Consider the following 16,171-nt stretch of genomic DNA (forward strand, 5'->3'; position numbering starts at 1 on the left):
TGACTGCATAGTATTCTATGTCTTACATTTTCTTTATCCAATCCACCATTGATAGGCAATTAGATTGATTCCACGTCTTTGCTATTGTGAACAGTGCTGCTATGAACACATGAGTGCATGTGTCTTTTTGGTAGAATGATTTATTTTCCTTCGGGTGTATATCTAGTAATGGGATTGGTGAGTTGAATAGCGGTTCTAAGCTCTTTGGAAAATCTCCAAACTGCTTTCCTCAGTGGCTCAACTAATTCACATCATACCAACAGTGTATAAGTCTTCCCTTGTCTCAGCAGCTTCACCACTAACTGGTGGGTTTTTTGTTTGTTTGTTTTTGAGACATGATCTTGCTCTGTCACCCAGGCGGATATGCAGTGGTGTGATCATGGCTCGCTGCAGCCTTGACCTCCTGGGCTCAAGTGATCCTCCAACCTCAGCCCCCTGAGTAGCTGGGACTACAGGCACATGCCACCATGCCTGGCTAATATTTTTTTTTTCTGTATTTTTTTGTAAAAGTGGAGTTTTTGTAATTTTTTGTAGAGGTGGAGCTCATCTCAAACTGGAGTCCAGCGATCTGTCTGCCTTGGCTTTCCAAAGTGCTGGCATTACAGGTGTGAGCCATTGTGCCTGACTTCATTATTGGTTTGATTCACATTTCTCTGATGATTAGTGATATTGAGAACTTTTTTGTATGTGTTGGGGCCAGTTGTATGTTTTTTTAAGTGTCTGTTCATGTCTTTTGCCCAAATTTTAATGAGGTTATTTGTTTTTGCTTATTGAATTGCTTAAGTTTCTTATAGATTCTGGACCTTAGATCTTTGTCAGGTGTGTAGTTTGTGAATATTTTCTCCCATTCTGTAGGTTGCTTGTTACTCTGTTGAATTTCTTTTGTTGTGCAGAAGCTCCTTAGTTTAATTAGTTCTCACTTGTCAATTTTTGTTTTTGTTGCAATTGCTTTTGTGGATTTACTCCTAGTATTTAGAAATCCTAGTATTTCCCAGGATTTTTTCTAGAATTCTTATAGTTTGAAGTCTTACATTTAAATCTTTAATGTATCTTGAGATAATTTTTGTATATAGTGATTGGTATGGATCCAGTTTCATTCTTCTGCTTATGGATACTCATTATCCCAGCACCATTTATTGAATAAGAGAGTCCTTTCTCCATTGCTTATTTTTGGCAACATTGTCAAAGATCGGATAGCTGCAGGTAGGCAACTTTGTTTCTGGCTTCTATATTCTGTTTCATTATTCTGTCTGTTTTTGTACCATTAACATGCTATTTTGGTTACTGTAGCCTTAGTGTATAGCTTGAAGTCAGGTAATGTGATGTTTCTGGCTTTATTCTTTTTGCTTAAAATTGTGTTTGCTATTTCGGCTCCTTTTTTTTGGTTCCAAATGAATTTTAGAATACGTTTTTCTACTTCCATAACAAATGACAGTTGCAGTTTGATAGAAATGGTGTGGAATTTATAGATTGCTTTGGGCAGTATGGTTGTTTTAATGATATTGGTTTTCCCACTTGTTTGTGGGAAAGAAATAATAATTTCTTTTCTGCAGTGTTTTGTGGTTCTTCTTGTAGATATCTTTCACTTCTTTAGTTAGATGTATTCCTAGGTGTTTTTGTTTGTTTGTTTGTTTGTTTGTTTGTAGGGAGATAATTTGACTTCTTCTTTTCCTATTTGGATGCATTTTATGTCTTTATCTTGCCTGATTGCTCTGGTTAGAACTTCCAGTACCACGTTGAATAGGAGTGAAGAGAGTAGGCATCCTTGTCTCATTCCCGTTCTTAACGGAAATGCTTCCAGTTTTAACTAGCTTTTGCTTCAATATGATGTTGGATGATGTTGGCTGTGGTTTTGTCATAGATAGTCCTTATTCTTTTGAGGTAGGTTCCTTTAATGTCTAGTTCATTGAGTTTTTTTTTTATCATAAGGGATTTTGGATTTTATCAAAAGTTTTTTCCATATCTATCAGATGATCATATGATTTTTGTTTTTAATTCTGTTTATGTGGTAAATTACATTTATTGATTTGCGTATGTTGAACCAATCTTGTATTCCAGGAATAATGTGCTGTTAAATTCAGTTTACTACTATTTTGTTGAGAATTTTTGTACCTGTGGTCAACAGAAATATTGGCCTGTAGTTTTCTTTTTTCATTGTGTCTTTGCCAGATTTTGGAATCAGGGTGATGCTGGTTTTACAGAATGAAGTTGGGAGGTGTCCCTATTCCTTAAATTTTGGAATAGTTTCAGTAGAATAGACACGAGCTCTTCTTTGTATGTCTGGTAGAATTTAGCTGCGTACTCATCTGGCCCAGGGCCTTTTTTTTTTTTTTGGTAGGTTTTTTATTGCTGATTCAATTTCAGAATTCAATATTGGTCTGTTCAGGGTTTCAACTTGTTCCTGATCCAATCTTGTGAGGTTGTATGTTTCCAGGAATTTATCCATTCCTCTAGAGTTTCTAGTTTGTGTATATAGGGTGTTCATAATAGTCTCTGAGGATCTTTTGTATTTCTTTGGGATCAATTGTAGTATCATCCTCGTCATTCCTGACTGAGCTTCTTTGGATCTTCTCTTTTTCTTTGTTAATCTAACTAGTGGTGCATCAATCTTGGTATCCTTTCAAAGAAGCAACTTTGGGTTTCATTGATTCCTTGTATGGATTTTGGGGTCTCAATTTTGTTCAGTTATGATCTGATTTTAGTTATTTCTTTTCTTCTGCTAGCTTTGGGGTTAGTTTGTTCTTATTCTCCTATTTCCTTTATAACCTACTTCTAAAATTTCACAAATCACTTAACCTCGATGAGTCTATTTTTCTATCAGAAAAGTAGAAATGAAAATGGCCTGTTCTCAAGATCTATCGTAGCAGTGGAGGGAGGGAGGCAAGAGGAAGAATCTTAGAAAAGCAACTGCTACTGAACATCTTCCATGCACCTGACATTGTTGGATATCTTGACATATATTATTTCTGAATCTCAGTTTTATTTAAATATAAAATGGAAATTCTAATTTCTATGTTTTAATGTTATTAGAAGGAATTAAAATAGTATACTTTATGTGTCCAGTATAGTGTCTGACACATGGCACAACATCTGAGATTGTTGATAAGTTAATTGACAAATTAAGTGTTGCACAACCTGGAAACTGCAGCCCTAAGGTTCTGTTGCTAAAATTCTTGGTTTTTAGAATATATTATACCACTGAATGACATCGTGTTGACTTCAAAATTAAGGTGTTAAAATACAAAGTAATATTGTTATATTCTTTACCAAAAAAATTACTGTAGGTATTTTTTAAATAAATTTCCCTAGAAGTGTGAAATATCAGAAAAATCTCAGTTCTGGAGTTTAGCAGATCAAGTTATAAATTCAGCTTTGCTACTAACTCACTGGATAAAATTCGGCAAGCAGTCCCTTTTAAACTCTGTAAACTTTTCTGCCATCTTAGTTCCAGGAAGCTATAAAATTTGGTTATGTATAATGTTCTTAAGAGTATAACATAAACTTGGTAGTGAGGCTAGAGTAACTTAAGACATGAGAAGTCACAGCCAAATAAAAGTCATCCATAAGTGAAAATATCATATTTGAAACTTAAATTAGGTGAATTGGAAAAATATGATTTCATTTGTAATTGTAGGTGGATTCATGCCCCCTTTCAGGGAAAGATTGCATAATTTTTAAATTTTTTTACAAAGTGAAATAATAATAAATATGTTAGAGTAACAACAGACTTGGCTCTATGTCCAATATAAACAAAGTAGACTAGGTTTGAATAAAATTGGTAACAAAGTCACACATGGAAAACCTTTCTCTGGAGATTTTTCTTTATCTGGGAATGCTGAAAATTAGTTATGCCACTGAACATAAAAAATCAACACTAAGTCCCAAATCTCTGCTTATATTGGCTTTTGAATACTTCAAACTGCCTAAGGTACAGTCAGCCAGTCCTGAAATGCATACTTAAACACAATTCATTGGCTTCCTGTCTGTCTGGAGATGTCAACAGATTGTAAATCACAAAATTCCCTTTGGGTTGGGGGCTTGCACCTGCAAGCCAACTTAGTCATCAAATAGATCTTTTTTCTGTTCTCCAAAAGGCTGCTTCATTCTGGGTTCCATGAACTCTATACCACTCCACATTTTTATTTTGTCAATGAGGTTTTTACACATTTATAGTATTTTCCACTCCCTTCCAACTACAAAGATTTCAGAGTTTTAGAATGGAGTAGCTGTTGTTCTCCAACAAATTAAGGGTCACACCAAAGAGACCAAGAAGGTCGAATCTACTAAAATCATATCCTCATACCTTTATACCCCAGTGATATGAAAGTAGGGTGAATACTCAGAGGGCAACATACCCTTGTCTTTTTTTGAAAAAAAGTGATAGGGAACATGTCTTATGGTTAATGACTTTATGATGAGGTTTTAGGAATGGATTTCTCATTTTTCTGGCACTTGACACAATTTTCGAGCTCTAGGTAAAATAACTAAGTCCCCAAACTGAGACCTGAACTAGAAAATTTACTCAAACTATTTAGTAGTCTAGAGTTTTCAAACAAAAGACATCTGGATCCTATTTTACTAGGGTTAGAGGAACAAATTTTACAGCCTAGTGCAAGAAACTGCCCTTTTAAAGGCATATAACAGACAGTTTATAGATTCTTGCAAGATAATTTTTTCCTCATTTATCTTCTGTTTTAAAGCAATTTAAAGATTGTTTTAGATTTGGAAGGAAATTTCAACCATGTGAAAGTATATGATGTTCTCAGCAGTTAGTTCAAGTGCTTTAAATAGGATGGATCAGTTAATCATCTTTGTATAAGAACATTTTTTTCTTTTAAGTAACTTTTCCTTTCATAATACCATGGATTAAAATGAGAGATTAAAGAAAATGTTCAGAAAGTATATTTCTTTTAAATGGTCATAAATTTTGCTCCAAATCAAGGAAATACTAAAAATTAAAAATCACAAAAACTCCACTCTACCACTGATTATTGATTATGACCCCAAAAGAAAATATCAAAAGTTGTTTTTTACTTCTATTATAAGGATCATTTTAATTCTACAGTCAAAAAATGTTGAATTTATACTAACTTCGTTTTCAGCAATGAATATCAAAGCACTGTCATTAAAAATATCTTTGAGGTTTTATTAACTTGCTTTTATACAGAGTTTTACTTTTCACAAGTCAAACACATATTTTATATTCAGAAACTGATATTTTTCCGAAATATTAGCAGAGGGATTTCACTCTCCAGTGATGATAGCTCTATTTAGTTGAAAATAAAGGAAGTTTTACCCATGAGAACAAAAATAAGTGGTCTCATTCAGCCATCTCAGAACTCAGAGAAGCCCACAGCTTGCAAAGGAGCTTCACTAAGTGTCCCCAGAGAGGAAAACATGGCAGAGAATCAGAAACTCACTGGGAATCATTTCCAAAGTGATGTTTATGGTTTTAAAATTATGTTTATGTAATCTGGAAAAGTGTTTCGAATCAAATATAAGAATACATTGTATTTCAATGATGAAAAACACAAAACTCACAATATTGTACTGGAGACTTCATTAAGGTTTAAACTCATCTGCTCTGTGTGCAAATTACTGTTGTGATTATTGAGAGTGCTCCTAAAATCAGTTCTAGTTCTGCCTAAAACTGCTTTAAGTTATTAATTTGTATAATCCTTTACGGGTTTGTGAGAAGCACAAATTTAAGCATTTAGATGTAAGTTTAATGTATGGAAGGCAAAATTTAGGAGTAAAATTAGATTAAGAGAAATTTCCCTTTTTTCTTTCAACTAATTATGCTTCAACACAGGGGTAAAACAGTAAGATCTGGGTTTATTGGGTTGTTGTTTGTAAAACACATTTGAATTTGCATCAAAATGAAAAAAACTTTAAATGTATCCAGAGAGAAACCTAGACATTCTTACTTAAATGTTCAATCTATCCTACTGGTATTCAACTGTTTACCATCACGTCACACACTGAAACAACAGTAGCACCATGAATAACTCATAGGATATTTTTATTGCTGGAAGTACACAATACTTCACACCATCCAAATGAGTAAAGAAGATAAAAGACCAAATTTGCAAATTAAATATTTTAATGTAAGGGGTATCTTAATCCTTGTGGATCTTCTTTTGTAAAATCCATAATTTATTTTTTGGTAAAGTGAATAATCACTGCTTTTATCAGGTTGCATGGTAATGAAGCACGGTCAGAAATGGAACAACCCCAAATCACAATTTTAAAATATTTGGGTGGGAGGAACCCTTCATATAATGTATCACCTTGAAAATGACAAGGCCATTATAATTCACTTTCATTTACCAAGATTTTAATTTGTTGTACATCCTGTAACAAGGGACAATTTATGCCAGACTCAGAGCTGGAGGAAAGGTGATCCTTAAAGGCATTTTATAATTGGGCAGCTTGTCTTGCTCTTTGATGGCTTGCCTATGATTAAAATGTTTATTCAGCGGGCTCCCTAATCAGAGTGCTCATGTAATATAATACATAATAACAATATATAACATAAAATCCAGAAATAAGGCAAATGCTATAAACTTAAATTGGAGGAAAATTTATAAATCCCACCTAATTCTAGAGATAGAATAATCCCGTCTGTTTACTTCTGTATCACAACTTTCAGAAGCAAGATGCTTATCTGATGAAATATTTAGAATATTTAAGTAACAAAAAAGTTTTTTTTTCTCTATTCTGTCTTTAAGTAGGAACTCTAGACAATCTATATTTCTTTTTGTTTGTTTGTTTTTGAGGTGGAGTCTCGCTCTGTGGCCCAGGCTGGAGTGCAGTGGTGCGATCTCAGCTCACTGCAAGCTCCGCCTCCCGGGCTCACGCCATTCTCCTGCCTCAGCCTCCCGAGTAGCTGGGACTACGGCGCCCACCACCTCGCCCGGCTAGTTTTTTGTATTTTTAGTAGAGGCAGTTTAATCCTGTTAGTCAAGATGGTCTCGATTTTCTGACCTCGTGATCCTCCCGCCTCGGCCTCCCAAAGTGCTGGGATTACAGGCGTGAGCCCTGGCGTCCGGCCAACTTCCCCTTTCTTAAGCGATAGATGCTAAGTCCTTGGTTTTCACTTGACTCAAGGCCATTTGTCTTCCAGGCCAGAAGCCCCAAGGTTTGGTGGGGGAGTAGGTGTGGCGGGGTCCTAGAAGCAAGAGGTGTATCTTTATCCTGCTCCTTCACAGAACCCAAGTATGTGGCAGCAATGATAGAGAACGAAGTCCTAAGAAACAGCCAGAGGCCACAAGTTTGAACTCTGCCTGCGCAGTGGATATCTGAGAGCACCAAGACTAGAGAGTTCTCCCCCAGAGGCCTTCCCACAATTAACTGGGAAGAGTGTGAGGTAAATAGAAAAATCTTCACATGTCTCAAATTGTTTTTTTACTCCCTGTTGAGGTAAGACTCAAAAATATTCAATTTGAATTGAAAAACATTAAAGCAATATTTTGCACACCCAATTATTGTGGCAAAATAAAATTTATACCCGATGCACAATTCACGAAGATTGTATTGATATGATGATATAAAGAACTTGAGGTTACACATTCTGATTACAGGTTAATTTTCTATTGGATCAAAGAAAGGTCTATTAATTGGCAGCAAGTTTTCTAGCCATGTTGTAAATTGCTGGTGTGCTCACCCATTTTTTTCTTGATTTTATTAATAAATTATTTGAGAATATTCATTCAGTGTTAGTTCTCACTTTATCTTACTTGTTCATCTAATCTCAACCCTAAAAGTATACCGAGATGTGGATAAGAAACCATTTTCTAATTAATCTTAAATTTTTAATTTGCATCAAGACTTCTTCAAACATTTGTATCTTCATTTCCTGTTCTTTGGGCTTCACGGACTGGCCAGAAGCCCTGTCTGATGGTATATGCAATATAATAAATGGGAAAACATGAAACCAAAGCAAGTAGGTTTAGCTAACAGAGTTCCTTCCTCTGCTTATTTAGCTATGATTTCTGCAATTAATTCTTCTTTTGCCTTCCTACAGGAAAAAACAGGTTTCAAAGAGGCTTCTACATAAGGATAACATTCTATATCTTTTTCTAATAAAAACATAGATAATTTTAAAACTATCATCCCAGTCAGAAGTGGAAACGAAAAGAGCAAAATGTTGAATGAGGGAAAGTAAAAAAAGGAATAAAAAGGGAGGCTGAAAATTATTAAAAAGTAAATAGGAAGCTAGGAGGTTAAGGAGGAGGAAGATAGACAGAATATGGGAATAGACTTCCACTAAGGAGAACTGTCATATAAAACTGCATGTACAATGTCCTCCCCCACCCCCAGGAAAGTTTTGGAGGGAAAATGTATTTTATTAAACGATATTAGCAAATGCTTAGACATAGTGGCTTTGACAACAAGATCTTGAGGTTAAGAATATTGGTGGCACACTTTTAGTTTGGTCAACTGCTGCCCTAAAGAAGTTCATACTATCATTCCCGAATGAGTAGATTCTCAACATCCAGGTTAAACATTAGCAATGAAAAGCCAGCAAGCTTCTGTGTTGCTTGGATGCTGAAATCGTCTATGTCGTGACATAGTTGCAGTAGTTTGACCTACCTGGCTGCAATCCGGCCAAGCTCTAGCAGACAGAGACACACTTCTCTGGGTTGCTTGTGGAGGACTGAAAGACAAGATAGAGGCAAACACCTTTACAATAGGAGGAATAAGCAGCTCAACAGTACTGGCTTGCCAGTGACCCTCATCCCTCATGCTCCCAGGAAAGGATCTAGTCTTCATTCTGACAGTCATAGAACCCATCGCATTCCTCAATTCACCTGGCTCTACTAAAAGTTTAAATTCGTTCTCAAAACTCTGCCTATGCTTCCTCATGAAAGCTATTCGTCTCAGGAACTCTCACCCCAGGTAAATCTCACCCTAAAAATGTTTTCTTCAATTAATTAATATTGGTAAGTCAATATTGGATACCTATGTAGCTGTAATTATGATATCTGTCAATAATTGATATTTAAAAACACAAAACACAACTATGGAGCAAGGGCTAGCCATTTTAATATTATGGGCCTACCTCCAACAGTGGTTTTAGCAGGAAAAAAATGAAATAAGGATAAACATTTTATACTACATTCTTTTGTTATCCTCCAAAGATGAATGTCAAAGTGAGACCCTGTCACTTCATGTGCCCTTCGAATCAAATCTGATTAAATAATACTTTAGGAAGAAACAGTTTCAACTGACTGAATTTTGTAAATATGTACCAATGCACCATCAGCCAGTTTTGCCCGTCACAAAAGCAAATCAGAAGGTTGTACTTTGAATTGATATTTCTATTATAATGTGATTAATTAGTGCATTTGCTTTATTGATAGACATTCAGTAACGTTGACAAATCATACTTGTTTTTGTCAAGCCTACAAGAAGAGCATGTAAAAGAGCGTACTATTCTCTTTTTTAAGCAAAATGTGGGGATTTTTACAATATTCTTTTATTCAGCACTGAATAAAGATAAGAGAGATTGGAAAAAATTTGCACTGAGAACAGTCTTACACTGATAAATAATATTCTAAAAGAAAATATTAGCTTATTGATTGTTTATTGATAGACTTTAAGAAAAAGAGAATATTGCCTTTATTCTTAAACACAGAATTCTGTAATAATTTAACTTGCCAGCGTTAGTCTATTCACTCAACTTAAATATTCTAATTCCTTCTTTCTACAGACTATGGTAGTGGCAATATTTGGTCCAGTGACAGCACAGTGGAATTTGCTGGGTGTGCGTAGTAAATAGAATAAACACTTTTACCTGATTGTAGAAGTATGTGATTTCATTTGGTTTTAGGGAGACATCCAAATGTATTATTATTTGGTTATAAAATGACATTTTAAAGCTTTTAAAATAAATTTGAATCCTACCAGAATTCTAATGCCTCCATTAAATTTTAAATCCTACAACTAATTATGGAAAATCTGAATTGCAAGATATTTCTATTACTGATAACACAAATTTTAGATTCAGATGACCATTAGTAAATTGTCACAAAGTCCTAGTTAGGGAATTCTTAATTACTTTTAATTAAAAGGGTTTAAAATGAAGATATTTACTACCTCCAGTTTCAAATGTACTACAAGTTGACTGTGGCTAGAATGATATCAACTTCATAAGGTTTAGCATATTAAATAAATTCCAGCACATAGCAACCTAAGGGCTGTAATATCACACAGTCATCAATTTCATACAGAGAACAATAACACATATTACAAAACAGAAATAAACAAATGAAAATGGATCTTCCTGTCTAGATCATCATTTTTTTTCTGATTCAGATTTTTTTTTAACATATCCATGGTACAAAATAACAAAAGGGAGTTTTGAGTGGGAGAAAAAAGTATATAAAAACTGAGGAGAGGAGGACTTTTAAAGCTAATGCTTTCATCCTAAGTAAAAGCTGTGTGAAGCAGTGGCTGTAGCATCAAGAGCTTTGGATACAATGTCATGCATTTCTTGATGACAAGAGTGTCAAAATCTAAAAACTATTAGTTAACTGACTAAATTATGTCAATGTGCTGCTAATAACCAACTATAAAAGGTAATACCTGATAATAATGGTTCTTTAACCAACTTACTGTACATATTCTGAGTACTAATTTGGAAAATCAAATTCATTCTGAAGAAAAATAATAATGTGAGTGCTATAAGAAAGACAATTTCACATGTAGGATGCATCAATTTTGTGTATTTCTTTGCTTCTTCATTTACCAATTTAAAACAGCTTTTGCATGCCAAAACTCAATATCAACTCTATCATAGACTCATTAGGAAATCAGTTTGGCAAACTGAGAAGAAACTGCATGATTCTCCATTTTATTTCCTTAACAGAATCAGCCCATTAAAATTTAACACAGATAAGGCCGGGCGCGGTGGCTCAAGCCTGTAATCCCAGCACTTTGGGAGGCCGAGGCGGGCGGATCACGAGGTCAGGAGATCGAGACCATCCTGGCTAACACGGTGAAACCCCGTCTCTACTAAAAATACAAAAAACTAGCCGGGCGCGGTGGCGGGCGCCTGTAGTCCCAGCTACTCGGGAGGCTGAGGCAGGAGAATGGCGTAAACCCGGGAGGCGGAGCTTGCAGTGAGCTGAGATCCGGCCACTGCACTCCAGCCTGGGTGACAGAGCAAGACTCCGTCTCAAAAAAAAAAAAAAAAAAAAAAAAAAAAAAATTTAACACAGATAAACCTCTTCCCCAGTATCACTTCTTAGGAAAATGCTAACAGAAAAATGGTGTTTTACTTTCAATTTTTTGTGTAACTATCGCCTTTTTATAAAGCAATAACATTGCTTTAAAGCACATCTGTAATATTACCTCACACATTAATAGCTTTTCAAATAACGAATATACCAAGCCTGGCCACTAATGGACCAAAAAAAAAAAAAAAAAAGAATGATTGGTGACCAGTAAGCAATGACTTAGATAAATCTGTAGAGTTGCATAACTTAGCTCAATACTTAAAACAGAGAAAGGCCTTAGTAACTACTATGCCTTATAAGACAAGGAAGATGATGGTTATGTGGTGGTGGTGATAGGGGTTGTGATGCTGAACAAACTGAATAAAGGCTAATGTTTTACCTAGCATCTTTGGAAAAGGAAAGAATTTAAATCATGCGAATATTTAATTGCAAAACCAAGCACTCTTACCTTCTGGCTATAAAATTTAAATTCAAATGTCTGTATGTAGTATCTATATTATACTAAAAAGGTGACTTTTGTTGTGGCACTAGAGCAAGTTCTAAACTAAAGTTAATAGATGAAAAGAGTATAATGGCTGTGTAATTCAAGCCACAAAGCTCTGAGTGTGAGTATGAGCACTAATATTTGCTAGTCATGTTATTTGGGGAGGTTATTCTACAAAATCACATTTTTCTGCAGGAAAATAATAATGCCCACCTCATAATATTTTTGTGATGATTAAACAAAATAATATTTACTGTTATGCTTAGCACAGTACTTGGCATATAGAAAATACCTGCCCAATGTTAGTTTTATATTTTTTCTTTTCATTATTATTATTTTATTTGGTTTAGTCGATTAACATTAATTCACTTTTTTCCCCATAGGCACTTTTTTTTTGTGCATCATAATGTGTCAGTTACTAGACAGTGAAAGAAACTCTGAAATGAAGAAAAGATTACTGTTATGAGATGTAATTTCAATTGATTCTGTTATAATGAGTATACATTAAATTTTTATCTTTTATATTATATCAGATATAGTTAATTTTAAATTTAATAAAATTTCATATCAAATGAGTCAATTTGGCCAACATATAAAATATAAAGCAGATATCCTTCAGTGATTACAAGTTGATGCTAAGTATAAAGTTCAAGTAACAATTGCATTAGGACATATATCAGTTTCTGAAACACCAAATATCTTGCCTTTAATTTTCCTTTGTGATTAAATTTAGTAGAGTTCACTTTTAGTAATTATTTATGTTGATTATGTATTATCTATTTTAGAAGATAAAATAACTGAATGTATACCTTTGTCAAGATGATTAGACAGGGAACTTTCATTGTATTGTGTTTGTACTAAAGCCCTTGCATCCAGTCATATGTACTAGTCATTTTAAGCACATTTCATCATTTATCTTTTTCAAAAGAGCGTCTAGTTACTTTAAAATTTATAGTAGGAGAAATTTTCCCCACTTTATCATTGTAACATTAACGAAGTCTTTTGCTTTGAGTTAGGGGTAGAAGAGAGGATTGCTGTAGCTTTCCTCTGAACAAATTCTCTTCAAAACAAATAAAGAGCTCTCTAGTCAATGGTGATTATTATACAAATGGTTTTATCATTGGCGGCTTCTTTTAAAATAATCAAAACCATTTCAAGAAAAGCATAATGTAAAACACCTCTGGGAAAAGTAACACAGGTTTCCATTCTAAAAATATGTGGCAAGAGACTCAATCTCATAACCTAGATTCTATAAAAAAAATCTCATGGGCATCAAATGTCAAATGGAATGCTGCTAGCCCCAGGACTAGAAAATGAGGCCTTCCACTAAAGCAAGAGGGTAGAATTTCAATGTCACAGAATCTGCAAGGATAAAATGCATTAGACCATGAATATATAGTTTAGCTAAATATATTAAGTTTTAACAGATGGGCAAAGAAATGAAAGCATGAAAAATTGTGTTGTCCATTTGGTTTCTATATAACTAGAGGTTATAACATTAATGGTAATGTTGAAGAAAATTGCTTTTTAGCCTTTTGTTTAGTAAGGAAACTTGAAAAATATACTTTTAGATAAATGTTGTTCACTTATAAGAATATCATAAATTAATGACTGCCTACTTTCCCAGAGTAGAGAATTGCTTCTAATATGCCAAGGAGAGTGGTATTGTAGAAGAAATAGTAATCTAGAGGTCAGAAGAATTGGGTTCTACTTAAGGCTAATTTCTTCAACAAGTGCCATGTTTTCTACTTGCTCTTCTTTATAAGGTAACCATACAGTTAAGAACACTTGGTACCTGGCAAACACTCAATAAATGTTACTCTCTTGCACTAAAGTGTGACCCACAGACCAACAGTATTGGCATGGCACAGAAGCTTGTTAAAAATGCAGATTTGGGGCCCTATCCAGCTCTAATAATCAGAAACTACATTTAAACAAATTTTCCAGGTGATGCGTATATAAAGTTTGATAAGTACTGTATTAATCAATGTTATAATAATAAATAGTGGTTATAACTCCTACATCTGTTTTGCTGAAAATATTTGTGTGCTTTGATATATGTAACATGCTCTACAAATGTGAAGGATAACAATGGTGTTAGTGGTGGTGATGATGATGATGATGATGATGATAATGATAAATGGAAGGGAAATAATGTGAATGTTGGATTAGCCCTTAATAAATATTATAGGCATTTCTCTCCTTCCAGAATCTGTAAGATACATAAAAACTTTCATGCTTCCCAAGAAAGTGAAGACAGTCACAAACTACTTTCTGTGTCATGTCACTCTGAGTAAGACCCACACAAAAATCTGTGAGGTTAAATGTAGGTGTCAAATAGGGATAGTAATTTAGGGGCTATAAAACTGATCTGAGGCTAACAAGAAGAAGGAAAAAGCAAACAAAGAAGAATCTCACAAGCTCAATAATCATATGTGTGAGTATCCACATTTCCCAGAATCACCAGTAAAAATGATTTAAAATGGAATATGGCATCCATATAAATCATTTGAACAAGGAGCTTCCATTCATAATCTCATCAGTAATGGAAACCCTACAGAGTAGAACGTATTTCATTGCCTTTGCCCCGGAGTTGAGAAATATCCTGGAAGAAAGAATGCTCTTTCTCTAGCACCCAGTGCCCAGGTTAAAATAATGGATTAAGCCACCATCACTCAGAACAGTAATGAGAGGTGAGTCTTTTCTAAGTTGGTGTATATTTTTTCCTTTTGCTTGAAATAATTCTAACAACATCTAAAATGAATGCAGACAAAGTATACGTTTCTATAACAGATGGGGCATGATTTTTGAAGGTGACTGGAGTTGAATTCAAACTGTAGCTGGGCCATTTAAAAGTTGTGTAACATTGGGCAAGGGATTTAATTGCTCCCTCCTGCATCTTCCCTGGCATAGGGGAGAGGGCCAGATTTGAAAAGGGTTTTCTCAGTTCCAGAGTAAAAGTGAATTCAAATGCTAAATTTCATAAAACCAAAATGTGTTAAAAAGCAAAAAGTCTAAAAGAAAATGATCCTGGGAAATAAATGAATATAAATAATCCAGGGCTGAATGAGTAGCCTGAAATTATTTTTGTAAATTAATACTAACAAAAGTAATATAGCTTTTTTTCCACAAAAATACTCTCATAGTCTTCAGTATAGACAAAAACAAGAATAAGGAGTGATTTATCAAACACTTAAAGGCAGGCATAGATTCTTTTTCTGATGCAACATGTGACTTTAAGAAATGAAATGGAAAATGCCAGTATTTAAAAATCCACACACAAACCTTTTCACTTCAGGTAGACAATGTTTGGCTCTGAAGCAAAATGCTGGCCAATGTTCAACAAAACAAAATATTCATAAAATTCCTCATCAGAATGATGCATCAGAAGAAGACAGTACCACACAGCAAACACAAACACAGAAAATAAAAAGTTTTTAAAGTTATACTCAAACAAATCACACACATTTGCATGCTACACCGCAGATAGCAAACCCTTTTCTTGTTGAGTAGATTCTTTCTCAGAGAAATAGATGAAGCATAGTCACTGGATTCCAAGTCCTATAATTATCCAATAACATAATGATATTGACACAATTATAGCAAGCAAAAAAAGTGTGTATTTTTAAAGTACTTCCCCATTCCTTTTTTCTCCAGCTCCCAGCTCACCAGAATATATATAAATAAAACAAAATAAACAAATTTCTAGCAAAAAAAGTTAACTTGACAATTTCTAAATTGATAGGCCAATGTAAATTACAAATAATAAACTGTACAGAAAGACTAGCAGTAATTTAAGAAAATGGTTACTCAAAATATCTTGGTAAAAAATGACATAAAACCATCAATTTTATGATTCATAATTGAAAACTCTTTTTAAGCTTGAAAATAAAGTATAGATTTCTGATCTTAATTTAAATTGTAAAAATGAGCCCCATAAAAACACTCAACATCATTTTAGAAAACGTGCTTAAATTTTTTATTTAAATGAACATTTGAAAAATTACTAAATTTACTGTTAGCAAGATTATTCATTAATACAGTCCAATAACTTTTACATTTTGGTGAAATTGAAAATATAAATGCTTTCACACCTAGAGCCTTCTATAGATATATATTTTTTAACTCTACACTAAAAATTAATTCCTTATGAAATAATTATTGGGGTCTATTTTGTTTATAGACTGATCAACTACATACTTCTGAATTCAAAATATTTATGCTCATCTTTTTACCTTAAAGCACAATCCTAAATATTTTAAAGGAATCGAATGAAACTGTTGTTCATCTTAATATATCAGAGTAATGAAAAGAAATGTTTCTCTTGTCACTTGTATGTCAACACGGTTTGAACAGCAGGGGTCAGAGTGAGGGTTATACGTAGACCCTTCTGGTTACAACATGCTCCGCAGACCACGCAAAAACCTTTGTTATGATACAACAT

At 34.1% G+C, this 16,171-nt stretch overlaps 1 protein-coding gene across 6 annotated transcripts in view; it reads right to left on the bottom strand.

Annotated features, from left to right (window-relative positions):
- The window catches only part of GAS2 (growth arrest specific 2), a 144,385-nt gene that overhangs the window by 66,991 nt on the left and 61,223 nt on the right, over positions 1 to 16,171 (bottom strand). For all 6 annotated transcript variants that reach the window (XR_013403188.1, XR_013403189.1, XM_015114619.3 and 3 more), the window contains one exon: positions 8,596 to 8,659. Coding sequence is in view for 4 of the 6 variants with exons in the window: in XM_015114619.3 (XP_014970105.1) it covers positions 8,596 to 8,659 (64 nt within the window). In the remaining 2 variants the exon portion in view is untranslated. The remainder of the gene's footprint in view (positions 1 to 8,595; positions 8,660 to 16,171) is intronic.

This window comes from Macaca mulatta, chromosome 14, assembly GCF_049350105.2.
Source record: "Macaca mulatta isolate MMU2019108-1 chromosome 14, T2T-MMU8v2.0, whole genome shotgun sequence".
Classification (NCBI taxonomy): Eukaryota; Metazoa; Chordata; class Mammalia; order Primates; family Cercopithecidae; genus Macaca; species Macaca mulatta.